The sequence below is a fragment of the Myxocyprinus asiaticus genome, chromosome 33, assembly GCF_019703515.2.
Source record: "Myxocyprinus asiaticus isolate MX2 ecotype Aquarium Trade chromosome 33, UBuf_Myxa_2, whole genome shotgun sequence".
Lineage (NCBI taxonomy): Eukaryota > Metazoa > Chordata > Actinopteri > Cypriniformes > Catostomidae > Myxocyprinus > Myxocyprinus asiaticus.
Genome location: NC_059376.1, coordinates 39,525,981 through 39,552,136, shown reverse-complemented (window position 1 = coordinate 39,552,136; position 26,156 = coordinate 39,525,981). Strand labels below are relative to the sequence as shown.

General features: G+C 37.4%; 2 protein-coding genes across 14 annotated transcripts in view; one reads left to right on the top strand and one right to left on the bottom strand.

Moving 5' to 3' along the window:
• The window catches only part of LOC127423778 (sodium- and chloride-dependent taurine transporter-like), a 30,693-nt gene extending 24,702 nt beyond the window's left edge, over positions 1–5,991 (top strand). For 2 of the 3 annotated variants that reach the window (XM_051668340.1, XM_051668342.1), the window contains 2 exons: positions 2,850–3,001; positions 3,897–5,991. In XM_051668340.1, the coding sequence (XP_051524300.1) occupies positions 2,850–3,001; positions 3,897–3,909 (165 nt within the window). In that variant the 3' untranslated portion in view covers positions 3,910–5,991. The remainder of the gene's footprint in view (positions 1–2,849; positions 3,002–3,896) is intronic. The other variant, XR_007894375.1, reaches the window with a different exon arrangement.
• A 1,440-nt stretch (positions 5,992–7,431) lies between these two features.
• The window catches only part of LOC127423776 (glutamate receptor-interacting protein 2-like), a 50,890-nt gene continuing 32,165 nt past the window's right edge, over positions 7,432–26,156 (bottom strand). For 5 of the 11 annotated variants that reach the window (XM_051668334.1, XM_051668333.1, XM_051668336.1 and 2 more), the window contains 13 exons: positions 25,555–25,741; positions 24,773–24,918; positions 24,544–24,624; positions 24,391–24,454; positions 24,064–24,209; positions 23,145–23,289; positions 17,092–17,231; positions 16,719–16,910; positions 12,916–13,066; positions 10,438–10,558; positions 10,109–10,276; positions 9,852–9,998; positions 7,432–8,566 (listed from right to left, as the gene is read on the bottom strand). In XM_051668334.1, coding sequence (XP_051524294.1) covers positions 8,366–8,566; positions 9,852–9,998; positions 10,109–10,276; positions 10,438–10,558; positions 12,916–13,066; positions 16,719–16,910; positions 17,092–17,231; positions 23,145–23,289; positions 24,064–24,209; positions 24,391–24,454; positions 24,544–24,624; positions 24,773–24,918; positions 25,555–25,741 — 1,889 coding nt within the window. In that variant the 3' untranslated portion in view covers positions 7,432–8,365. Of the gene's footprint in view, positions 8,567–9,851; positions 9,999–10,108; positions 10,277–10,437; positions 12,815–12,915; positions 13,096–16,718; positions 16,911–17,091; positions 17,232–23,144; positions 23,290–24,063; positions 24,210–24,390; positions 24,455–24,543; positions 24,625–24,772; positions 24,919–25,554; positions 25,742–26,156 lie in introns of those variants that run through there. The other 6 variants (XM_051668335.1, XR_007894371.1, XR_007894372.1 and 3 more) reach the window with 6 other exon arrangements.

The following is a 26,156-nucleotide window of genomic DNA, read 5'->3' as shown; positions in this document are numbered from 1 at the left end:
GAATCATTAAAGAATGGAAAACTTCTGCCAACCATGACACAAGCCCGGATCAGTCTGATTCTTAAAAAGGACAAAGATCCAAGCGAGAATAAGAGTTACCGTCCAATTTCCCTGATTCAGCTAGACGTAAAAATTGTCAAAAATGTTGGCTAACCGATTAAGTAAAGTTATGACATCTCTTATACATATAGATCAGGTGGGGTTTATTCGGGGCCATAGCTCTTCTGATAACATTAGGTGTTTCGTCAATATCATGTGGTCAGTAGCGAACGATCAGACTCCGGTCGCTGCCATCTTACTTGATGCCGAAAAGGCGTTTGATATGGTAGAATGGGATTATCTTTTTAAGATTTTGGAAATATATGGGTTCGGGAATACTTTTATTGAATGGATTAAGTTACTTTATAGACATCCAGTAGCGGCGGTACAAACAAATGGATTAATTTCAGATTATTTTACTCTGGATAGGAGCACCCGGCAGGGTTACCCTCTTTCCACATTATTGTTTTGTCTTGCCCTGGAACCATTAGCAGCCACGATAAGAAAGGAGGATGATTTTCCAGGAGTGATTGGGGAGGTATGGCGCTAATCTGTAGCTAAATCTGTGTGATTAAGTTAGAGTTAATTTCGACCCCTTAATAAAAAGGTTTTCGAGCAATGTGGACAGGTGGGCTTCATTACATTTATCTATGATTGGAAAGGTTAATGTTATTAAAATGAATTGTATTCCAAAATTCAACTACCTGCTTCTGTCTCTCCCTGTAGATGTCCCCCTCTCTTATTTCAAGCAGTCTGATAGTGTAGCGAAGTCCTTCATTTGGAATGGTAAACGTCCCAGATTACATTTCAATAAATTGCATAGGCCAACTGATAAAGGTGGGTTAGGCCTACACAAGATTTTGTTTTATTATTATGCATTCAGTCTCAGATATTTGGCTCATTGGTCGCTTCCACCTGAGAGAGCCCCTCCCTGGTTTTGTATCGAACAGAAAGTCCTTGCCCATATTTTGCCATTGCAAAGCCTATCTATTAAACTAACCAGAGAAGTTAAGTCACACCCCGTTATCTCGCATTTGCACGCAGTATAGACAAAAGTGTCCAGAGTGTTTAATTCAGAATTTATTTAAAAGTTTCCTCGAGCATATGGTGGAACCTAAAATTACATATTAATAAGTCCCCTTTCTGCTGGTCAGAGGGGATTGAGAGGGAGGTTAATACACTCGGTGACCTATATGAGAGTGGAGGTTTGAGATCTTTTGAAAACATGGTTCAACATTTTAGGATTCCCAGATCTCAGTTCTTTAGGTATCTACAGCTGCACCATCTGCTCTGTACTATTTTTGTGAGTAGCATACACCCCCCTAAAGCTGCAGATACTCTGGAAGTGGTGATTACTGCTTTTGGAAAAGGTCATGAGGCATCAGTGTATTACTCCCTGCTAATTCAGAGTCTGGGGGACGGAGCTTTAACTACTCTCAAGAGATTATGGGAGAAAGATTTAAACTTGGTATTGGAGGAGGGAGTTTCGGTTAAGATTCTAAAAAACGTCAGGTCTGCATCTAGAGATGCAAGGTTGCGCCTTATGCAGTTTAAGATTTTGCATCGATTCTATTGGACCCCCTCTAGATTGTATAGGCTTGGTCTTAAAGACACACCCACCTGCTGGCAATGCCAATCAGAAGATGGGGACACATCCCAAGTTTTTTGGGCATGTGTTAAGATCCAAGAGTTTTGGTTGAGGGTTCAGAGCTTCGTATGTGAAGTGGTTGACACTCGGTTTTCATTTTGCCCCAGATTGTGTGTTTTGGGGGATGGGGCGGTCCTGAATGTGGGTGATAAATACATGGAGAGCTGGGTTCTGACCGGCATGATGATTGGCAGGCGGTTAATCCTCAGGGGATGGAGGTTGTCTGGTGCGCCCTCGTTTCGTGAGTGGTGCATCGAGTTGGGCAGGGTGGTGGCGTTTGAGGAGATGGTGTATAGAAGTCTGGATAACATGGATATTTACATTACGAAGTCGGGCGGCTATCTGACCTTTTTGGACGGCTCTTAGGGAGGGGCAGCGGAGAGGGACTAGTGTTTTTTATTTATTTTTTTATTCTTTATTTTTTATTTTATTTTTATGTCTCTAAATATTTTCTATTTTATTGTCTATTTGTGTGTCTTTGTCAGTTGACTTTTGACCACTGGAGTGCTTGTTTGTGTCAGGTGGGGGTGGGGGGGGTTCATATTCGGGGAAAAAAGTTATGATTTCATGTGGTTTGATGTTGCATTTTCTGTTATGTCTATGTGATTTGCCTCATGGAATCAATAAAAATTGTTAATAAAAAAAAAAAAAAAAAATCATGGTTACAGTGAGGCACTTACAACGTAAGTGAAAGGGGCCAATCATTTCAAAAGTATAGCCACAAGACGTAAACAATATGCATTAACATGATTTTAGTGTGATAAAATCGCATACCAACCTCGTCTGTGTAAAGCTTTACACAATTTTACATCTTCATTGCCATGATGACGTAGTGCTGTGAACCCTAAAACCCCAAAATGATCATAAAAACGACAACAAAAACAACTCAACTGCTCAAATACTACACAAGTGTTTAAGGTCTATTGCTATACTTTTCAAATCAGTGTGTATTTTAACATTTAGCCTGGTACAAAGTCTTGCCCCATAGACTTACATTGCAATTCCACTACTGTACATTTTTGTTTGTTTGAAGACAAATCAAAATTATTGTCTATAGTCATATTAAACCTGAAACATTCCTTTAAATTAGAGACATTAATGACATAATGGACTTTATAATGGTCTCAAATAAGAAATGATTAAATGAATGTCTCATGTTCAGCGGATCAAAGCCGTGGCGGCACCTGTGAAAGGAGGTGCGAGCTCTCGTCCAAAGGACTACAGTCTGAAGAACAGTGAGCTGCTGCACCCTCTGGACCCAAACGGCATCCATGCCTTCGCGAAACACACCCACACCATCGTAGAAACTAATATGTGAGACTCTCTAAGAGAGATTCCCATATTCACCTCCTCCTTTCCTCTCCTATCGGAGATCCTATTTTCCCTCTCCCTTCCCCTGAATTCCTCCCTCTATCTGCACTAGTACAAGTCTAGTTGGGTTTTTATGAACATTATCAAGAAATGATCTTACTGTATATCGATATATATCTTTTTTTGCCAGTTAGGATTTTTATTGTTATTGTAATTACTGGTATTAGCATTAATGCTGATATTATATGACTTGATGTGAGCTTAGGCATCAGGGGCTGTTGGTTTATTTTATAGTGCACTGATCCATGTTGAGCAGTGTCCTAACCAGATACAACACTGTAAAGCTACAAACGTTAAATGTAGGTTTTTGCTTTCAATGCGCAAGACATTTTGTTGGTCGGTTGCATTCTTTGTGGCATCTTGCAGGGTAGTCCCGCCCACAGTGAAATCTCACTGGTCCAAAAATTCTGCTACACATAGCTGCATATAGAGTGCAACAGTCTGGTTCCAGAAGTATTTATCTCCATAGGCGAACTGGTTTTTATCGATAACCGATAAGCCTTTAAAGACAGAACTACCGTGAGCTCCGAGGTTGTGAATCAATACTTCTGCTGAAGCCATCAGTGCACATCATTTCAACTTCACTTTTGAGAAATAGTGTTAAACAGTGGAATTTCTGGTGAAGAACTACACTTCCCATGATCCTGAAGAGAAAGATCCACCAATAAGAGGGTCGCGACCAACAAAGCGCACCCAAAGAGCTCTGCAGCGACCACCCACTCCCATGACGCAATTGAGTCGCTCCCCCTACACTTTCAAATAAATTTTTTTTTTATATATATTTGAATATTTAGCATTATTTAGTACTTCAAAAATATTTTTCACATTTTTATTTCAGTGAGAACACTTGATGCTGGAGACTTGCAGCGCCACGTCTGGTTAGGATATGTTCAACATCTTTTGAACAAGAGTGAGTTGTTTTTTAAGAGTTTAAGAGCTTAATTTGTAGAAAATACGTACAGCAGCAGCAGCAACGTTAAATGTGTGACATATAGCAACATTATGATGTCTGTCAGTGGTTGTGGCAGTAACATTTGTACAATGAGATTCTAAATGCTCTTTGTCTGGAAGAAAAATGAATGTACCTCCGCTTTGAGCGGATGCTGTGCACAGCTTATAAATACATACACATATACAATAGGGTCCAAAAATCAGAGACCACTATTGAAATTGCTTATGTTTAGCACACTTGTTTTCCATTAAAAATGTTATGATCAGCATAACAATTTGACTGAAATGTTATAAAATTATAATTAATTTCTTCACAAGTCCCACTTTTGCTGTAATGACAGCATGCACTCCAGATGGCATGGACTCCACAAGTTTGTGCCATCCTAATGAAAATGTTATTCAGCATGATTTGAGAATGTTTTAAAGAGCATCTTGTGTGCTTCAATGGAAGGATTTAACATGGTCAATGTGACAAATTTGCATCATAATGTTTCTTTGCTTAAAGATTTTCAAAATCCTAAAACTTTTTATTTCTAGGTTTAGATGGAATTTTAAATTCCAGATTTTCAGATGTGGTCTCAGACATTTAATCCCTGTTGTACGTACATTAACACAGAAGAAAACCTTTTATAAACTAAACACTTTGCTGTTTTCGGTCTCTCGTTGAACTGTAGTGATCACTGCCTTTGCACACACACATACACACACACAGAGCCATTCAGATTAACTTTAATACTGTAGGCAGCTGTGTTCACATTTAATGTAAGTATCATTTGATGCTCTATAATAAGCATCATTTACTGTTACAGATATCTGAGATCTGCTGATTGTAACCACTGTGCAGGGCCGTGTGGCAGCACTTTACTAATAGCCGGATGTGTTTATCACATGATCCAGTCTAGCCAAACTGCTCAACACCATATCAATCATCAGATTTAAGAATGAATGCAGGAAATCTGGGCTTTAAATATTGCACAGAGACACTGCCATTCCTGCAAGCCCTGTCTGGCCCAAGGCCCGTGGAATTGTCTACGAACCAAGCCTTAAAACCTCGAAATATTCAAGCTAATCACCAACAGCAAAGAACTGCCCTCCATAATACCTCCGTGTCCTTTACCCCAGACCACCCACCCCTTCATAAATACCAGCCCTTAGATTGACCTCTTTAACCCTCTTGACGCCAGTGTCTTTGCATACGTCAACTCATCTGACCTGACCCTTTCTAAATTTAACTAGCCCCTCTGTTCTGTTTCCAACAAAACATCCTTTTCCCTCCAAGCTTACTGTTCAGGGATAGCTCACCCAGCAATGAAAATTCTTGACTCAACATCATGTTGTTCCAAACCTGCATGACTTTCTTCTGTGCAACACAAATTGAGATGTTAGTCAGTATGTTAGCCTCAGTCAACATTCACTTTCATTGCATCTTGCTTCCATACGATGAAAGTCAATTTCAGGCTGCCCTTCTTCCATAGAAGAAAGTCATGTGGGTTTGGAACAACATGAGGGTGAGTATATGACAGAGTTTTACATTTTGGTTAAACTATCTCTTCAGCAAGTGTTTGCTCATTTGTTGTATTTTCATTTATCTAAAATTTGCCTTTTAGTATTTCAACCATTTTATACTGTACCTGATCTGATTGGTCATTTGCCTCTATTTGTTTCTGAATGTTTTCAGAAATGTATTTTTAAATGTTGATTAGTGTGAGCCTAAATGCAATTTGCAGTGTGCAATATTTGTAAACATGTGGCTTTGTCAGTTTTTTATCATTTCTGCTGGAAAATATTGTAATAAGGTTGAAATAGGACATTCAAGAAACAATTTTTCATTCACATAAATAAATGACTTGTTACCTTGCTGTACGATAAGGTAACTTGATTAAAACAAATTCAGTCTTGTAAAACCAAAGTCGTTTTGTGATGGACACCATTTAAGATGCATATTGCATCTTTCAGATACAAAATAAAAAATGTAGAATCTTGGTGTGTTTTGGATATTCTGAAATGTGTGAAACTGCTCTGTTGCGATTGTGTACTTTAACGCAACCTTTTGACATTTGCAACCCATTTTATGTCCAGAATGTGACCTTTTTTTAGACTTGATTAAATATAAATACAATAGGATATCTAATGATACAAAATATTCACAAGTTCTCTATTCAGTTTGATTCCGACTCTGATTCATGTGGGTTTATTTCAGTTATAATGTTCATTTAAGTTACATATGAAAGAAATTCTAATACTGTCAATTATACAGGGAAACTTCTAACTTGGTACAATGCAAAAATATTCATTTAAAACTTTAACAACATGGCCAAAACAAAATTAAACAAAACATTACTTAGTGCACCTTTAATCATTGAATTTTTTATTTTGTATTAATAATAAATAGAAATAATATTTTTTTAATTCAGAAAATACTTTGTGAACCTTGTTTTATTTTTTATTAATAATTATAATAGTCTTTTAATTCATAAATAAAAAATAATCAATGCAAATAATTATTGAATATTTTGTATTAATAATTGTAGAGAATTTTTTTTTCATAAATAGTGCACCTTTAAATATTGTATTTTATATTAATAATTAACAAGTATAATAGTATATTTAATTAATAAACATATCATTACTTAGGGCACCTTTAAAATATTTAAAAAAAATTAACAAGGCCCAAACTTTGCAGTTCATTTGCTATTTAACATATAATTATGTAATTAATTACACTACCATAACTGAACAAAATGTAGAAGTAAATATTACATTAAGCAAATTACATGATTTAAACTTATAGGCCTGGGTTAAAAAAAAAAAAAATATATATATATATATATATATATATATATATATATATATATATATATATATATATATATATATATATATATAAATAATTGTTTTTTTTTTTTTTTTTAACCCAGGCCTATAAATTTAAATCATGTAATTTGCTTAATTTATAAAACTGGCTTGGGTCCAAGCCATGGAGACACCTGATTTAAGTCTCCATATTTTAAAGCAAGAAGTCGTTAACCAATACATTTTAATCAGTTATATTTGTTGGAGGTGAAGGGTCAAAACACAGTCTGCAGATGTCCTAGTTTGACTTCAGAATTAGTCTCTGTCACCCCACGTTCCAATCAGCATTACACCCTTTAATATTACATTCATAGCTCTTGCATTAGGTGTCATATTTCCTTGAATCAGAATCCGCACTTGGACTAAAATAAGCAGTCATGTCAACCAGCTTTGGATCTCTGACAGAGCGGTGAGGTGTAGGACAGCTCATCGCCACGCTGTGCCAACACTGTCAATGGTATCCAAAAGCCTTGAACGCAATCCTGACACATGCGCATGCAACGGAAAGACAGAGAAAGTTCTCGACCTGTCTTCTGGAAATGGTTGTTATATTCTTATCACAGACAGTCGGGTATTAATCCTTTATTTTCTTTAAAAAGGAAATAATTTCTAATCCAAGAATATTAATTTAAATATACATGTTATTCGTGGCATTCTAGGTCATTAACATCCTACATACAGGAAATGGGGTTTATACACAGAATAGAGGTACAATGACATACAGAGAAGGATTTGCTTTTAAAAGTTACACTTAAAACAAGCTCCTTTCAAGAACTTTTAGATCATTTAAAATCAGAATTTATCCCTGGTTTTTATGACGTAAAGCCACAAAACTCTATAAAATGTCTCATGGTACACTAATGACACCGAATATCACCAAACCACTTCACATGCACCTCATATTTTTACACGTCAAACACTTGAGACTGGTGGGGGGGAATTGAGCTTCATATCCATGTAGCATTTCCTGGAGATATACAGTGCTAAAATCAATTGCCACACTGTCATTGTTTTAAAACAGCTGAAGCTGAACATGTGACTTGCCGTTTCTTTTTGTTTCGTAAGTACCCGCAGATCTGTGTGTTCATCAAAGCGTTCCCGTTGAGAGTAGAAACTAAATAGGTGTATGTAATTTATCATAGAAAAATGTGGCACTATAATGGAGATTTTGTGCGAATACAAACAATTCATGTGCGAGTCTGTGAGTGTGACTGTGACTGATGACGTGACTTGTGAATGTTTGTTTGGGTCACATTGTGACAACTTTTTTGTAGGTTAAATTAAAAGTAAAAAAAAAGTGTCAAATTGTGATAAAAACCAAAAATTATTGTAAAAAGTAAAAAAATAGCAGAAGTGTGTCTTAAATTGTGACAAAAACAAAACTTAGCTGAAAATATAAAAACAGTGTTAATGTGTTCTAGTTTGCCTATAATTGACGCCCTATAAATGACACGTAAGAGAGAGAACCATTTCTGTGGATAAATTGTGCTGTTATTGTTGATGTCAGGTCAGAGACTGACTCTGGCTAGATTGTGCAGAAACAAAAGGCAGCATTTTAGAAGCATCCTGACAATCTTTAGGTGGCCAAACATGTGCCTGAGTGAGAGGGTTTCTGCTGATGACCAGCTGCAGATGCTCTCCAGCTTCCGTGATCAACGGCACGGCCAAACAACAGTCAAAATCTCGCGTCCGTGCATGATTGACCTGTTATATGTATAAAAAAAAAAAAAGAAAGAAAAAAAAGAAATCGGAAACAAAAGTCCGAAGGTTAGTGACATTTTAGTGACTTGGAGATTAAAGGTTTTACATCTACAGTAGTGGAAAATGTCAATAATTTTGACTTTTGAAAAAGATGCACACTCAAATGTGTGCAAAGGGAAGACTTTTATTCTATATAAGGGAGGGTACCCCGCTTATAGTGGCTGCCATGTTGAGATCACATGACCAACTCCCCAATCATCAGTTTTGGCTGTGAATTTAATGTATTTGTAGTAGTTAGTTTACAAGTTATATATTTATATAAATGTACATAAATGCTGAATCCACATATTTGGTGTCAATTCAAGGCCACTGTTATATAGGCCAGTGCAACGTAAACAAATTACTTAATGTACCTTAAATGATTGTATATTTTTTTATTATTTTTTTTAGTATTCATAAAACAAAAACATAAAATTTAGTGCATCTTCATTGTAAATTTTTATTTTGAATAAATTATATATATATAAAAAAATGTATCTATTAAGAATTATACATTATATTAGTATACAGTATATGTTTAGTAAATTGTAAATATTAATTCATAAAAATACTTAATGTACCTTTAATTACTGTGTGCTATATTTCTATTATAATAGTATTTTTAATTCATAAAATTATTTAATGCACCTTTAATTATTGTATGCTTTTTCATGGATAATCAATAATTATAATTGTATTTTTAATTCATAAAATGTTACTTAGTGCACCTACAATTATTGTATATTTTATTTTGTTTAATAAATAATTATAAATTATAATAATATTTTTAATTCATAAAAATATTTAGTGCACCTTTAATAACTGCATGTTTTATTTTAATTAATTAGAAATAATTATAATAGCATATTTAAGTCATTCTATTTTTATTAAAAAATGATTTTAATAAAATAACAATGCACCTTTAATTATTGTATGCTTTTTCATAAATAATCAATAAGTATAATAGTAGTTTTTAATTCATAAACAAAACTGTGCACTTTCAATTATTGTATATTTTATTTTAATTAATAATTAGAAATAATTATAATAGCATTTTAAGTCAAATTATTTAAGTCTTAATTATTGTTTTTTTATTTTTATTAAAAATGCAGAAGTATTTTTTTAATTCATTACAAATAACTGTCAACTTTTATTTTTTGCGTAAATTTTTTTTTTTAACCAAATTATCTGCGAACCCTTGTGAAAACTGTCAAAGTCATGTCAGGCTAAGATAACTCTGGTGTATCACCTGTAGAATACGGTCATATGAGCGTAACCCAGCTTGGTCTGCAGGCCCATCAGGGCGGATCATGTTTACGTAAACACCCTTTTCCAGCAGCCCATCAGACACGCTGAACCCAAAATCCCTGCTGTCAGCATCCTTCCGTAAACAGATCTGAGAGAGAGAGAGAGAGAAAATGAAGATCTGACCCAAATAAAAAAAAAAAAAAAACAGGGTCTGAGACGTTACTCCAACCCAAGAGCTGTTGGAACAGTGAACGTTACCTTATGAAGCTCTAATGGCAGAGAAGAGCGGATGTCCTTCATCTCCTCTGGCCCGACTGTGTTCTCTGAGGTTCTTTCCGGGCTCAGTGCTAGAGCTTTGGTCCTGCTTTCATTCTGCTTCTCACTCTCTTCTCCCAAGCTCAGTGTGCTACCTGACATTATAGTGGCCTGCAAACAACATAAAACACTCTCTTAGCGCAGTATTCGACCACTTGAGAATTAAAGCAAAGCTTTTACACACAGATTTCACACATGTTATATGTAGGCCTGCCTGGAATCTGTGCCTGCAGAATACCACATAATTCAAGTTGATTACTAATAATATTTACCTCCAGTTCTCGGAGGATTTCTGATTGGCCACAGGTCTCCAGGTCCTGAAGAGCTTGCGACCAGTAGTTCTCCTGAGCTTCTGTATTGTTTTTGTCATGACAACGTGCAGGACTGACAGATCTGTGTCAATGCAAACAACCTGGGTAATGTAAGGCCAGGTGTAGTATTGGAAACGGATCTCTCTCTCTCTATGTATAACTGTACGTATGAAACAGTCACTATAAAAGATCCTTCTCAAGTACAAGAAAAATGGCGGTTAAAGAAAAAAAACAGATGAGTCTGAAGAGGCCACGACCTGGTTCAGCCTCAGCAGAAAGTGGAAAACAAGAAATGAGCGATTGAAAAAGAAGCACAACAGGGCGGATGACAGCAAGTGGCCCACGGATGATTAGTAAGGCATACGAGAGACAGAAAACCTGAGAAGAAAAGAGAAAAGTAGGAACAGAGACAGTGGAAGCAAACAGATTTGTGGTTTCTGTGCTAGACAATGTGAATGTTGAATAAGCCACAGAAACGAAAAACACAAACATATAAAAACCAAAAACTTTTAGAGGAATGCCATGAAATTTCCATTAAACACATTAGAAATGACAACGATAGTGCTGACACCTCAAGCCAAAGTGCCCAATTCATAATTATTTTGACACTAGCTATCATAACAAATTTGTATAATTAATTATGAGAGCATATGTTGTTATATAAAATTAAAGAATTTCTAGTCTTTAATCCATTTACTATTTTAAGTTTTACTGTCACCATTTAAAAATATTTAAAAGGAGTGTTCTGGGTTCAGAAAGTTAAGCTCAAAAGACACTGAAATAATAACACTGATTACCACAGAAAATAATTTTGACATCCCTGGTTTATAAAAAACAAAAAAAAACACTGTTACTGCATGGCACTTACAATTCACAGTTTCAAAAGTATAGCCACAAAACATAAACATATACGATTTTAGTGTGTTCAAATTTCTGTTCATTATTTTAGTGGGATAAAATCACTTTACCAGTGATACGTTGTCATGACAAGAAAGTTGTAATATTGGATAAACTGTAACTGTACACAGGTAAGTTTAGTAAGTAATTACATGACAGTAAAATCATGCAAACGTACGTTTTACATGTTGTGGCTATACTTTTGAAATAGTGTGTATTTTAATGCTTATGGACTGGCCCCATTCACATCCATTGTAAGTGCCTCACTGTAACAGCAATTTTTATTTATTCTAAATAAAGGACGAGTCAATCATTTTTGTGGTAATCAACATTATGCTACAAATACTGTTGATTGAGCTTAACTTGTATTGAACTCAGAACATTCCTTTAAAAGGTGCACTCAGCGATTCCTGAGAAACACTGTTGATATTCGAACTCAACTGCCTAAACAAACACACCCCTCCCTTCAGTGCTCCTTTGGAAGCTCCGCCCTCGATTTATAATCCTTGTTTCTCAGCCATTTGTCCTCCTTGGAGTTTAGAAAGTTCGCATCAGCCAGATTTGCCGTTGCTCTTCTAATGAATTTCCCTCTCGCTCTGCCCCCACCCCCCCTCCTGTGCACATGCAAGAACCACCCCCTGTTGCTGAATTGCTGGAGTAGTGTTGTGTGGATTGGTCTGATCCACTTTGTTTTTGTCCCATTTACAGAGCCAGGGCTGTGCACAAGTACTAGATTTTTTTTCAGCCCACCCACAGAACGGACAGCTAGCAGACTGCGAGGAGGTATTTGTAGAATTTGACAAAAAATGTATTGGATTAGAATTACTGAGTGCACCTTTAAGACCTAATGTAAATCAGTATATATTTTTAATAAATACATTTTTGCACCTACAATACTACGATATTTCTGAACAGGACCTGTTGGGAAATACCGGTAATCAGTTACAGCAAATTCCCGGAATCAGAAGTTGTAACATTACCAGAAAAGTTCTGTTTTGGTGTTGTGTGTGAACAAGTCCATATGCTTAATGGTTTACTGTGACTCAAGAATCAAAAAATGTCATCAAATTGGACAGATATTCAACCTAAAGCTCTTTGTCAAGCTTTGTCAACAGCTTACAGGAACAGTGAGTGATTTTGTCTTATGATAAAATAACTAGCTTCCTTTGGGTACGAAGTAGACACGGAACAAAAAGCCTTTCTGCCAAATGTTATCACGGAGTTTAACGGCATTTTGATGCTGATGTGTGGTGGCAAAACAAATAAAACAGAGAAAGCTGTTGCATAGCAATGATGTGGTACGTTTACCAGAAAAGAAAATTATAAACCAAGCTTTACTAGGATACGTTTTATGAGAGGTCAAAGGAGTAAATGTCCCTTTCCTACAAATCTGAAATCAGCCTTTATGGTCATTCAACCTTCTAGTTCCTGTCTAGTATCTCTAAAGATAGGAAAGATGAAGGCAAGTGTTTTAACAGTACCAACAGAATGAACAATAAAAACGCATGCTGTGTCCCTGAATAAACTTGAGCGAACTCTCACCCAGAATACATCCAGTCGTCCTCACCCAACCTCCCATCATACACTGGGGTTTGGTGGGCGTGTCTTCTGGAGGTCAGTGGGCTCCTGTGATTGGCCCGTCTCCAGTCATTAGGGTGAAGTGTAAAATCAGACGTCCTATGGATATAGACACCTGAAAACAAATTAAGGGTAGATAACCCTCTTTTTTTTTTCAGGTTACATTAAAACTGACTTAGAAAGTTGGTACTTTCAAAAATGCCTTTTATGTACAGATTTTATTGTTTTAGTCTTGTCCAAGATCCAGATTTTCAATATTAAACTATGAAAATACATGATAAAAATACAAATTATTTCATCTTTAAAACTATGATAATCTTAACAGAGTTTATTTCACAAACCATTACAACATTTTGTGTGTAAAATGATTTCTATCGATCTTTCAAAATTATGACTGTAATTTCACTCCTAAAAAAGTTAGTATACTTGATAACCAAAGACAAAAGTCTCAGTGAAGAGCATGCTTATGAGACCAGTGATGTTTGAAGAAAAAGGAAAAAAAGATCAATATAATTTGTGCACAGAATTGTTTTTATTGGCCGTCATTTCCAGTCAAGTTCTAATTTTGCCAAACTATGCAAAAAGTGTGAAAATATTTTTTTAATTGTGTGTATTTAGGATACATAAAATGTTAGTGGAATTAGACTTAGCAAAAGTCTGACATTTCATTTTAAAAACATTTAAAATGTCATTTCCATCATTTTCACAAGAGAATTCTATTAAACATAATACAGCATTTGAGATTGAAACTTGAAATTACAGTGTGGTGGGAATTTTCATGATTTTCATAAAAAAAAAAAAAAAAAAGACAAATCTCCTGTGATGTATGTATTTAAACTGTTGGACATTGTTAGTAGACAAATTAAAATAAACCAGCGGGTGTAAAATTTTAACATGTTTTTATTAATGATTTTTGTTTTGTTTTTTGTATAATACCTTTAAGAAATCCACAGTGATAAAAGTGCTTGAATTGAAGAAACACTCACAGTATATAAAATGAGTTCATATACTTGAGCATATACTGTATGTGCATATTCAAATCCCACTAGTATTGGGGGAAATATATCTATATATATCTATCTATATATCTATATATATATATATATATATATATATATATATATATATATATATATATATATATATATATATATATATATTACATACAGTGGTGGCCAAAAATATTGGCACCCTTGGTAAATATGAGCATAGTCTGTGAAAAAAAAAAATCTGCAGTGTTTATCCTTTTGAACTTTAATTAAAAAAAAAAAAAAAAAAAAAAAAAAATCTAACCTTTAATTGAAGTAAAACAATTGAAACAGGGGAAATCTCTCATTATTAATGAAATATTTTTCTCCAAAATGCATTGGCCATAATTATTGGCACCCTTTTTGCAACCTCCTTTTGCCAAGAGAACAGCTCTGAGTCTTCTCCTATAATGCCTTATGAGGTTGAAGAACACCTGGCAAGGGATCTGAGACCATTCGTCCATACAGAATCTCTACAGATCCTTCAAATTCCGAAGTCTATGTCCGAGGACTCTCCTCTTCAGTTCACCCCACAAATGTTCTATGGGGTTCAGGTCAGGGGACCGGGATGGCCATGGCAGAACCTTGATTTGGTGGTCAGTGAACCATTTTTGTGTTGATTTTGATGTTTGTTTTGAATCATTGTCCTGCTGAAAGATCCAACCAGGGCCCATTGTAAGCTTTCTGGCAGAGGCAGCCAGGTTTAGATTGTTTATCTGTTGGTATTTGATAGAGTCCGTGATGCCATGTATCTGAGCCCCACAACATTCAATATCCAGCAACACATTTAACTGTGGGCATTGGGGACTACTTCATCTCTGTGTGCGCCAAACCCGTCTCTGGTGTTCGCTGCCAAAAAGCTCTTTTTTGTTTGTTTCATCTGACCATAGAACCCGGTCGCATTTGAAGTTCCAGTGGTGTTTGGCAAACTGAAGATGCTTGAGTTTGTTGTTGGATGAAGCAGAGGCTTTTTTTCTTGAAACCCTCCCAAACAACCTGTAGTGATGTAGGTGATGTCTGATATATTTTTTTTTAGACTTTCTGACCACAAGACCCAACTAATTTCTGCAATTCTCCAGCTGTGATCCTTGGAGATTCTTTGGCCACTTGAACCATCCTCCTCACTGTGCGTGGAGACAATATAGACACATGTCCTTTTACAGGCCAATTCTTAAGATCTCCAGTTGATTGGAACTTGTTAATTATTGCCCTGATGGTGGAAATGGGCATTTCCATATTTTATTCTATAGATGAACTATATTCTTTAGTCTATCCCACGGTGATTGATGATTAAGGGAATTTGGCCTGTGTGTTACCTCATATTTATACCCCTGTGAAACAGGAAGTCATGGCTGAACAATTTCATGTTCCTAATCACACAGGTGCACTAAAAATGTTTTAAATATGAATGGGAATATACTTCAGATATATTTTACTCGTAAGAATTTCTAGGGTAGCCAATGCGTTTGAGAAAATTTACTTCAATTAAAGGTTAGATTTTTGTGATTTTTTTTTATTTTTATGAAAGATCAAAAGGATAAACCATGCAGATTTGTTTTTCACAGCCTTCTTTGCTCATATTTACCAAGGGTGCCAATATTTTTGGCCACCACTGTATATGAAAATGGCCATTGATTTAGTAGGCCTATTTTAAAATATACTGTATGTTGAATATCTGTACAAGTATGTGACTTTTTTACATCTTATATGAAAATATTTAATATGTGTTTTGCAGATATTGCCATGTTTCAGATTTCTCTATGTATACTTGTTTGGAATGATAAGGGTGAGTAAATGACAAAAAAATTATTTTTGGGTGCGCTATCCCTTAAAGGGATAGTTCACACAAAAATGAAAATTCTCATCATTCACTCACCCTTATGTCATCCCAGGTGTATGACGTTCTTCTGCAGAACACAAAGATTTTTAGAAGGATATCTCAGGTCTGTAGGTCCATTCAATGCAAGTGAATGGTGACCAAAATTTGTATGCTCCAAAAAGCTAATAAAGGCATCATAAAAGTAATCCATATGACTCCAGTGTTTTAATCCATATCTTCAGAAATGATATGATAGGTGTGGGTGAGAAACAGATCAATACCTGTTTTTTGGTAGAAATCATTCTCTCTGCCCAGTAGGGGGTGATATGCATGAAGAATGTGAATCACCAAAAACAAAAGAAGAATGTAAAAGTGAAAGTGGAGAATGACTGAGCAGAGAGGAGAATTTTTAGTTAAATAAAAAAAAAAAGGACTTAAATATTGATCTGTTTCTCATCCACACCTATCAGATCGCTGCTGAAGACATTTATGTAACCACTGGAGTCATATGGATTACTTTTATGCTGATTTATGGAGCTTCAACATTTTGGCACCCATTCACAGGCATTGTATGAACTAAAAGAGCGGAGATATTCTTCAAAAAAATCTTCATTTGAGTTCAGCAAATGAAAGAAAGTCATATTCATATGCCATCCCAGATGTGTGAGTAAATAATGAGAATATTATTTTTGGGTGAACTATTGCTTTAAATTTTACCAATCATCCTGCAGCGACCTCAATAACAGAAAACTCATAGGACGTACTCTAATCCAGGCACAGTCATCTAATTTGAGGAACCCTTCAGCCCACTTGATTAATATCCATATTAGTTCATTAACCCTTGCTGACCTTATGTAAAACTTCAGTCAGCCCTTGATGCCATTCAATTACTTCATTATCTAATCACAGGTCTTCCTCACCTTGACTTCCATAGCCAGCATCCAGGGCAGAGCTATCCCACGAGTCCATAGCTGAATCCAAACTGGGAGGTGTGGTCAGGCGGTGAAATTCTGAGTATTTACCGCGCCTGAGAGAATCTGAGCAATCGTCTTCAGTGTCACTCACGCACGAGGCCGTCCGGGACGGGCTGCCCCTGTCTGACTCCAAAAGCGCTGGTAGAGGAGGCAGAAAAGACAGATATATGTCACGAGGACGTGATGTTATGCATTATTCACGGCAATGGTCATCTGTCTGCTCTTTTAAAGGAAATGTTTATTGACACTTCTCCAAACACACACAGGTTGTTCTAGATTTTAATTGGCCCAGTCGTGTACAGGTATGTGTGACACTTACGATCAGACCGTTTTTTGATCTTGAGTGTGACCGTGTCTCCAGCTGTCTGCAGGAGGTAAATGGCTTCGCTAAGAGGTTTTCCCTTCAAGCTCATGCTATTGATGGCCAAGACACGATCACCAATATGAAGAGCGCCAGTCCTGCACCAAAAACATTTAAAAACGGCCATATCATATGTGGCCTGTCATCCCAGAAACACATTGAGTTTTATGCTAGGGGAAAAAGAAAAGCATTGAAATGATTGTATCTTGACAACGGTTTGGACTTGAGTAGAAATATTAATTGTATATGGTTAGAAAATCAAGACACACAACTGAATTTATGTCATAATCTTTCAAAACATTTTATCTAATGGTCTAAGTATGATTTTAATGCTTAATATAGTTTTGTATAATAATTTAAAGTGTGTTTACTGTAAAAATTAATTTAGTTACAAAACAAATTTTAATTGCAAACACACTGTTTAGAAATGGATGTGTAGGAGCAGACAATGAATGAAAAGCTGTCAAAAGCTGTCAAGTATACATGGGCACTTCCTCAATACCATTTAAAAAGCATCCCAGGATGCACCTTTGTTTAGCTGTAATCTAGACAAAAGGTAGCCACTTTTAAGAAGCTAAAATGTACAGTAAGATGTTTAAAGAAATAGTTAACACAAAATGAAAATTCTCTCATCATTTACGCACCCTCATGCCATCCTAGATGTTTAAGACTTACTTTTTTCTGCTGAACACAAATATTTTTAGAAGAATATCTCAGCTCTGTTGGTCAATTCAAATGCAAGGTAATGGTGTCCAGAACTTTGAAGCTCCAAAAAGCACATAAAGTACATAAAGCATAAAAGTAATCCATATGATGTTAGATGTGGGGGAGAAATAAATCAATATTTAAGTCCTTTTTTAATATAAATTAAATTCCCTGCCCAGTAGGTGGTGATATGCATGAAGAATGCAAATCACCAAAAACTAAACAAGAATGTGGAAGTGAAAGAGGAGATTTATAAATATTAGGGCTGTGAATCGATTAAAAAAATCAAATTAATCGCACAGTTGAATGTGATTTATCTCGATTAATTTATGGCATCACACATTACAACAAACATTTAAAATAAATATATTTACTTTTAAAATATACTTTGTCTCAAAGAACTTGCAAGAAATTGGTTAGTCATCATTTATTTTAATTATTTAAATATGTACATGTTAAAATGTAAAAAAACATTTGTGGATGGAGTTAATTAGACATATTTTTACAGGTATTAATCTTTGATCCAAATATATGTATAAATGGCATAAAATCAGTGGACATGTTGAAATTACATTTTGGGCAAAATCTCCTGACATTTTCCAGTGTACTTTTTAATAATAGGATCAAATGGGCAGATTTAATTCATATCCAACTTTATTAGCTAAAGAAACAAGTGTACATTGCCATTTGCCCATTCATTATTAGACACTATATATACAGATATAAAACATTGAATGCTGAAGTTTAAAATCTCAAAACTATTATTTTCTCTGGCTGCTGTTCAGTCTCTACTAGTATACCTGTCTGTACCTTGTTGAATGACCATGTCCCTCTCGGTCTCTATCGCGAACATGTTGGGTCTCTCTCGGGCGGTTTCGCTTTTGACACTAGTTCGGATGAAAGTGAATGAGCGTTTTCGGGTGATGCAAAGAGATATGGCAGCTTGCCCCGATCTCTCGCATGCTTGGTTCACCGCTTGTGGGTGAAGTCTCCATTCTCCATACAGTAAATCTGCTCTCGTGTTTTTTATGTCATATGTCAGGTTTATACACATTGCTCAGTTATCTATCAGCTGGCCACCATTACACTCACCCCCCTAAACCTCACTCCCATCCAGGTCACGGCACCATTGTGACGCTCCTGTTCTACCAGCTCCGTACGGGACTCTAACCGGCATCTCCGGCATGGGAGGCGGGTGCGCTAACAAGGAGGCTAAAGGCTACAGCCTCTAGCATCAGTCGCTAGTGCACCTCGAGGTCAGGAGTGAGGTTTATACACATTGCACAGCTATCTATCAGCTGGCCACCGTTACATATGCAGCTTTAGAATATATAAATATATTGTAGTCTACATTTATATAACCATCCATCCATTTACGTTTCCACTTAGTCCATTAGGGTCGCGTGGCAATAGGGAGAGCAGAGAGGCTCAGACATCTCTGTCTCCTGCAGCTTCCTCCAGCTCAACCCGGGAGATCCCCAGCCACTCCCAGGCCAACTGGGAGATATAATCTCTCCAGCGGGTCTTGGGCTGACCTCGGGGTCTCGTCCCAGTTGCCTGTGCCCGAACCACCTCAACTGGCTCCTCTCAATGTGGAGGAGTAGTGGCCCTACTCCGAGTTAGAACTCCTCACCCTGCCACGGAGAGCGAGTCCCGCCACCCTGCAGTGAAAACTCATTTCAGCCACTTTTATCCGTGATCTTATTCTTTCAGCCATTACCCAGAGTTCATGACCATAGGGGAGGGTAGGGATGTAGACTGGCTGGTAAATAGAGAGCTTTGCCTTATTGCTCAGCTCCCCCTATACCACTACTGTCCGGTACAGGGACCGCATTACTGCTGCCGCTGTTCCCAGTTTGCAACTGATCTCATGCTCCCTTCTCCCCTCACTCATGAATAAGACCCCAAGATACTTAAACTCCTCTACCTTGGGTACATTTACTCCCCTTATCTGAAGGGGGCTTTCCATTCTTTTCTGTGAGAGAACCATGGACTCAGACTTGGAGGTTCTGATCCTCATTCCAACCGCTTCACACTCGGCTGCAAACCATCCCAGCACATGCTGGAGGCATCCATGTGACGGTGCCAAAAGGACATCATCATCCACAAAAAGCAGAGACATCACCTTCCGGCCCCCACATAGAATGCCCTCCTGACCTCGGCTGCAAGGCATAACCTTGGTGGAGTCAAACATCCACATTGAACAAGCTTGACTTCATGCTGAGTATGCGGACACAGCTCTCGTTCCATGTGTACAGAGACTGAATGGCCTGCAGTAGTGGCCCCGGCACCTCATACTCCCGAAGCACCTCCCACAGAATTTCTTAGGGAACACTGTCATAGGCCTACTACAAGTCCACAAATCACATGTAGACTGGATTGGCAAACTCCCATGCCCCCTCAATTATCTGCGAGAGGGTGAAAAGCTGGTCCACTGTTCCATGGCCAGGACGGAATCTGCATTGTTCATCCTCAATGTGAGGTTCAAATATCAGCCGGAGTCTCCTTTCCAGCACCCTGGCATAGACTTTCTCGGGGAGGCTGAGAAGCGTGATACCCAGGTTGTTGGCACACACTCTCCGGTCCCCTTTCTTAAATACAGGGACCACCACCCCGGTTTTCCAAATCCAAAAGGCACTGTCCCCGAGGTCCATGCAACATTGCAGAGGTGTTTCAGCCATGACAGTCCCACAACATCCAGGGCCTTAATCAGTTCCGGGCAAATCTCACCCACCCCCGGAGCTTCGCCACTGAGGAGCTTCCCAACTACCTCTGTGACTCCCACCAGGGAAATGGACTCTGATACCCTTGAAGTCTCTGGCCCTGCCTCTTGTAAGGGAGGCATCTCTCTCATATTTAGGAGTTCCTTGTAGTGTTCCTTCCACCTTCCGACAATGTCCTCATTTGAGGTCAGAATTTCTCCATTTTTGCTGAACACAGCTTGAGCGAGGCTCCTCTGACCCCTCCTGAGCTGCCGGCTAGTTCTCCAGAACCTCTCTATGGCCAACTGAAAGTCTTTTTCCATGACCTCTCCATACTCCTCCCATGCTCTGGAATTGGCTTCTGCAACCGCAGCCGCTGCTGCCTTTTTTGCCTGCTGGAACCTATCTGCTGTATCAGTAGTCCCCAGAGCCAACCAGGCCCTAAAGGCCTCCTTTTTCAGCTTGAAGGCTTCCCTCACCACTGGTGTCCTCTAGCAGGTTCTTGGGTTGCCACCGTGACTGGCACCAACAAGCTATTGTCCACCGCTGCACCTTGCTCTTCCACAATGGAGGTTTTGAACAGGATCCATTCGGACTCCATGCCCCCCACCTCCTCCGGGACATGGGAGAAGTTCTCATGGAGGTGCAAGTTAAAATCATTCTGGACAGGGTCCTCTGCCAGTCATTCCCAGCACACCCACACGATGCACTTGGGTCTGCCGGGTCTGTCTAAGTTTTCCCTGCCATCTGATCCAGCTCACCACCAGATGGTGATCGGTTGACAGTTCAGCACCTCTCTTCACCCGAGTGTTCAGAACATGTGACCTCAAATCAGATGAAACGACTACAAAGTCAATCATTGAACTTTGATCCCAGGAGCTCTGGTACCAAATACACTGAGCATCCTTGTGTTCGAACATGGTGTTTGTTATGGACAAACCATGGCCCTAAAGGCCATTACAGAAGTCCAATAACATTTCACCATTCGGTTTAGATCAGGCAGGCCATTCTTCCCAGTCACCCCACTCCAGATTTCCCAATCATTGCCAATGTGAGCATTGAAGTCCCCCAGCAGGACTATGGAGTCTGTAGGTGGAGCCCTATTCAGAATCCCACCCACACTCTCCAAGAAGGTTGAATACTCTGAACTGATGTTTGGTGCATAAGCACACACAACAGTCAAAGTTTTCCTCTCTGCGACCTTAAGTCACATTGAGGCGACCCTTTCGTCTACCGGGACAAACTCCAACTGTGAGGCAGCCAGCCGGAGACTTGTGAGTAAGCCCTTCTGCCACGACAAGGCCCCGATCCAGGAAGGGCATTTATATAACATTATGTATAAATATGCATACTTTACAAGTTTGTACTTTATTTTAGTTTATGGTGCTTTAATATACTTTTGAATAATTCACTTTTTACCAAATGACACACGTTTGTTGCCCAGCTCATTGCACAATGTAACAATAAATGTGTGAAAGAAAAGGATGCCATTTTTTTTTTTGCTATGCATTCTCAATAGGACATGTCTTTATCAAACAACCAAACATAGCAGATGCTGCAGACTCTTGAAGTAGTATAAACAAATACCTGTGTATTCAAAAGCTTCAGGTTGATTGGCTGTGAAAATGGGGCGTGACAGTGAAGCATTGAGAAAAGTCAAAGGCAGTCATTAAGTGTGACACCTTCCCTCTATTTTTAATCTGTGGCAGGCTAACTGACTAGGAGGGCAAGATCAGTGAAAACAGTCACAAGTGTTGACACCCCACCCCCATCCAAATCGAGTTGTCTGAGTCTGCTTATGTTGAGCCAACTTAGGCTGTGTAGCCTTCCAGGAACAACTAAGGACACCTTTCTCCTATCGTGTAAAGTTTCAGGGAGAAAAAAAAAAACAGATATAAAAACTGCATAAATTGTGTTAATTTGTTTTTTTTTATTTTTTTTATGTGTTGAACAAAAAAAATATTAAAACGCAGAAATTAACATGTTAAATTTCCCAGCCCTAATAAATATTGATTTGTTTCTCACCCACACCAATCATATTGCTTCTAAAGACAGTTTAACCCACTGGAGTTTGGAGTATGGATTACTTTTGTGCTGTCTTTATGCACTTTTTGAGCTTTAAAGTTCTGGCAACCATTCACTTGCCTGAGATATTCTTCTAAAAATGTGTTTATGTCCAGCAGAAGAAATTAAGTCATACACATTTGGGATGGCATGAGGGCGAATAAGTGATGAGAGAATTTTCATTTTTGAGTGAACTATTCCTTTAACATTTATGTTACTGTTTCTTTGGTATAATTAATTTGTTACTTCATAGTTTTTATGACTTTGCTATTATTCTAAAAGGTGGAAAATAGTATAAAAAAATTGAGCAGGGTAAAAATTACATTATATTACATTCCATTGCATTACATTATGATCGAATTTAAGTTCTTAGACTGTGCACTAGATTTCACGTGTGAGCTTGGTGCTGTCAAATGACATACATAATGAAACATGCAAGTTTGTGTGTGTGCGTTCACTGCGTTGTGCATTTTCATGTACTACTGCATAAATCACTGCAAAAAACACTACAGACACGAGGATATGAGTGTTTGTGTGTACCTGTGTGCGAGACCGTTGCGGGTCAGACTGGAGATCAGAATGGGGTTGAAAGGTTCTTCAGTGCCAGAAATGGTGATTCCAAGAGGACCCCCATGTCTCTTGAGTTCGACTGTGAAAATAACAGAACCGGACGACTCCAATTCATCTACAAAATATGCACATATAAAATGTTAAATACAGTAGGTTAAGACATAAGGGTTTTCAAACTTTTTGATGCCGATGACCCAAAATATGACAATCACTTTGCGAGAGACCCCCTCCTAAAATATATACCGGTAAGTCACTATATATTTTTGTGTTTAAAGACCAGAGAAAGTTAAGAAAATGCAAAGTGTTATATTATAAAGACAATTTAAATAATTAGCTTTTATATTGTTATTGTCCTAAAGCCATCTGTAGTGATGCACCAATGTATCAGCCAATTATTGAACAAATTAAAACCATCGGCTATAACCATCGATACATACTGAAATATTAACCATCAGCTTTTCATGTCAGCGAAAGCATGAAAACGCTGGTATATAAAACCGATGTTGTAATAATAATTAATGACATTATAGTTTTGTATCAAGTTTATAATAATTTTTCTGTATGTAATATAAATACCTACCAAAATAAATAATCCAAAAAATTAAAGCATGTCGAATATGATAACTAATAATATTAATTAATAGAAATATTAATTTGTAATGTGTAAAATGCGAGTTTAATTGTTTAAACCACAAAAACAAAAGTGCAAGTGCAAAATTCAAATATAACAATATAAATATTGTTTTTACAGTTATGAAATTTTCCACAGACCAACTTGCACCCCACTCTCAGCCCCTGGACCCCAATTTATAAACCCCTGGTTCAAGAAACAATGATGCCAGAGGACAATTATCATTTCTTAAGTGCAAACAGAAACGCACACTCTCACCCAAGTTATCTTCATCTTTCTGAATGCGCAGTTTAACCATGCCCTCAGCCTGCTGGAGAACCATCATAGCTTCTTCCATTCCACAATTATCCAGTCGTACATTATCAATGGCCAATAATCGATCACCTGGCTCCAGGGTTCCTATTCTAAACACCCAAACACAAAATAGGTCCATTCCAAAAGCTTAATGCACAGCTAAAAAAAAAGACAAACACAGTGAAACATTGACAGTCTACCTATGAAACTCTGCAAAACACAAACGTATAGGAACTTTGACAATATTGAAGTATATGAAATGAATTTGTTTCACATGTATTGTAGGTGTACCTGTGTGCAATACTCCCTCTCTGTATCTCTGAGATGATCAGAGGTTTTCCTGGCTTCTTGCTTGCTGCAAGTCACAATTGATATAGTATTCACTTGTGGAGAAAAACTGTAGAATATACTTCTGACCCCCTGTTGATCAATCTCATCACTCACCACTGATAGTAATGCCCAGCTCTACTCCACATCTTTTGGGCAGCTTCACCTGAAATGTGCCACTGCTGGGAATAACCGACTCTGCGTTATAAAGAGAAACATGAGAGAATCATGAAGAATGGAATTAAATAATTAAAAAAATACATGTGACTGTAGCTTTGTAATCATATTAATCTATAATAATTAATAGCTTGAGATACTGATCTTTTCATTGACAGCTATTTATTACCTGCAACATCAAACTCCACTTCCAGTGTGACCTTATTGGCCAATGCTGCGTCTCGAAGCAGCTGATTGGCCTCTTCCATTGTTCCTTCCTCAGTGGGAATTCCATTAATGGAAAGAAGTCTGTCGCCGACTTGTAACAGCCCACACCTGGAACACAAACATACAGTATGACACACATGCAAATAAACACAAATACATTTTACATGTATTCATTTTGCAGACACTTATCTAAAGCAACTTACATTTACATACACACATCAATACAAAAATGCAGAAGACAAATTAATATTTATTATCATTTGAAGATGTCAATTTTTCATATATTTTTACTTGACTAAGTGAAAAGTGAATGAGTGGTAGTTTTATAGTCTCTTCTGTAAATACATTTAAACAGATGCAAGTCATTAACATATTTCCATATTCCAATGACAGAACAATAACTGTAGTTCATCCATCATGGTGTATCTGAACAAGTATATCTATAAATACAGCTATACAGTATCTTTTTACATTTACCATTTGGATAAATGCAGCAGGTTCGCAAATTTGGGACTTTTAGGTCAAAACAATAATGTTAGTTTTGCAACTAACATATCCAATCCTGAACCAAGCATTCACAGGAGATCTTAATACAATGTCTCAGCTTTCACACATGAAGCCAGGTGTGTGTGTGTTTGTGCAAATGTAAATACATCTATCCACAGGCACTAAATGTACAAGACAACCCTGTCAGTATGCATCATGTCTAGAGTTTGACAGCTCGGAGCAGTAGCGTCCTCTCACCTTTCTGCGGGTGTGTCTGGCTCTATAAAGCGGATGCAGGCAGGTGCTGACAGTGGCTCTGTAGCAAACACTCCTCCCTGTAACTGAAGCCCGAACCCAGTAAGAGGATCTCCTCTCAGAACCACCTTGCTGGTCTCTATATGTACAACCTGACCACCAGCGCCCACTGTACTTGACGCCAGAGACACTGACGAGTGGCAGAGAGAGACAGAGTAAATAATGTCAGAGGTTAAATGGGATATTATGTAAAAAAAAAAAAGGGTTAAAATGGTCAATAAAGGTGTAGAACTAGTGACTAAAATTATTTTTGCAACTTCATGTCAGATCAGGGTTAGAAATTAACACTGTTTCGGGCACAAATGACACCAAAAGTGATAAAAATGTCCCATACATTTTACATTTTAAAAATGCCATATTTAGTTAAGAGTTATATCTAACTGATCATGAAATCAGACAATTATTTAAAATGTATCCCAATGTTTATTGGGTCATTTCATGGAAAATCAACCAGAGATCCCTGGTTCACTACTGTGTTTCTGATATTTTTTTTTCTGTTCAAAATAAATAAATGAAGAAAGCCAAAATAATAAATGCTATGAATC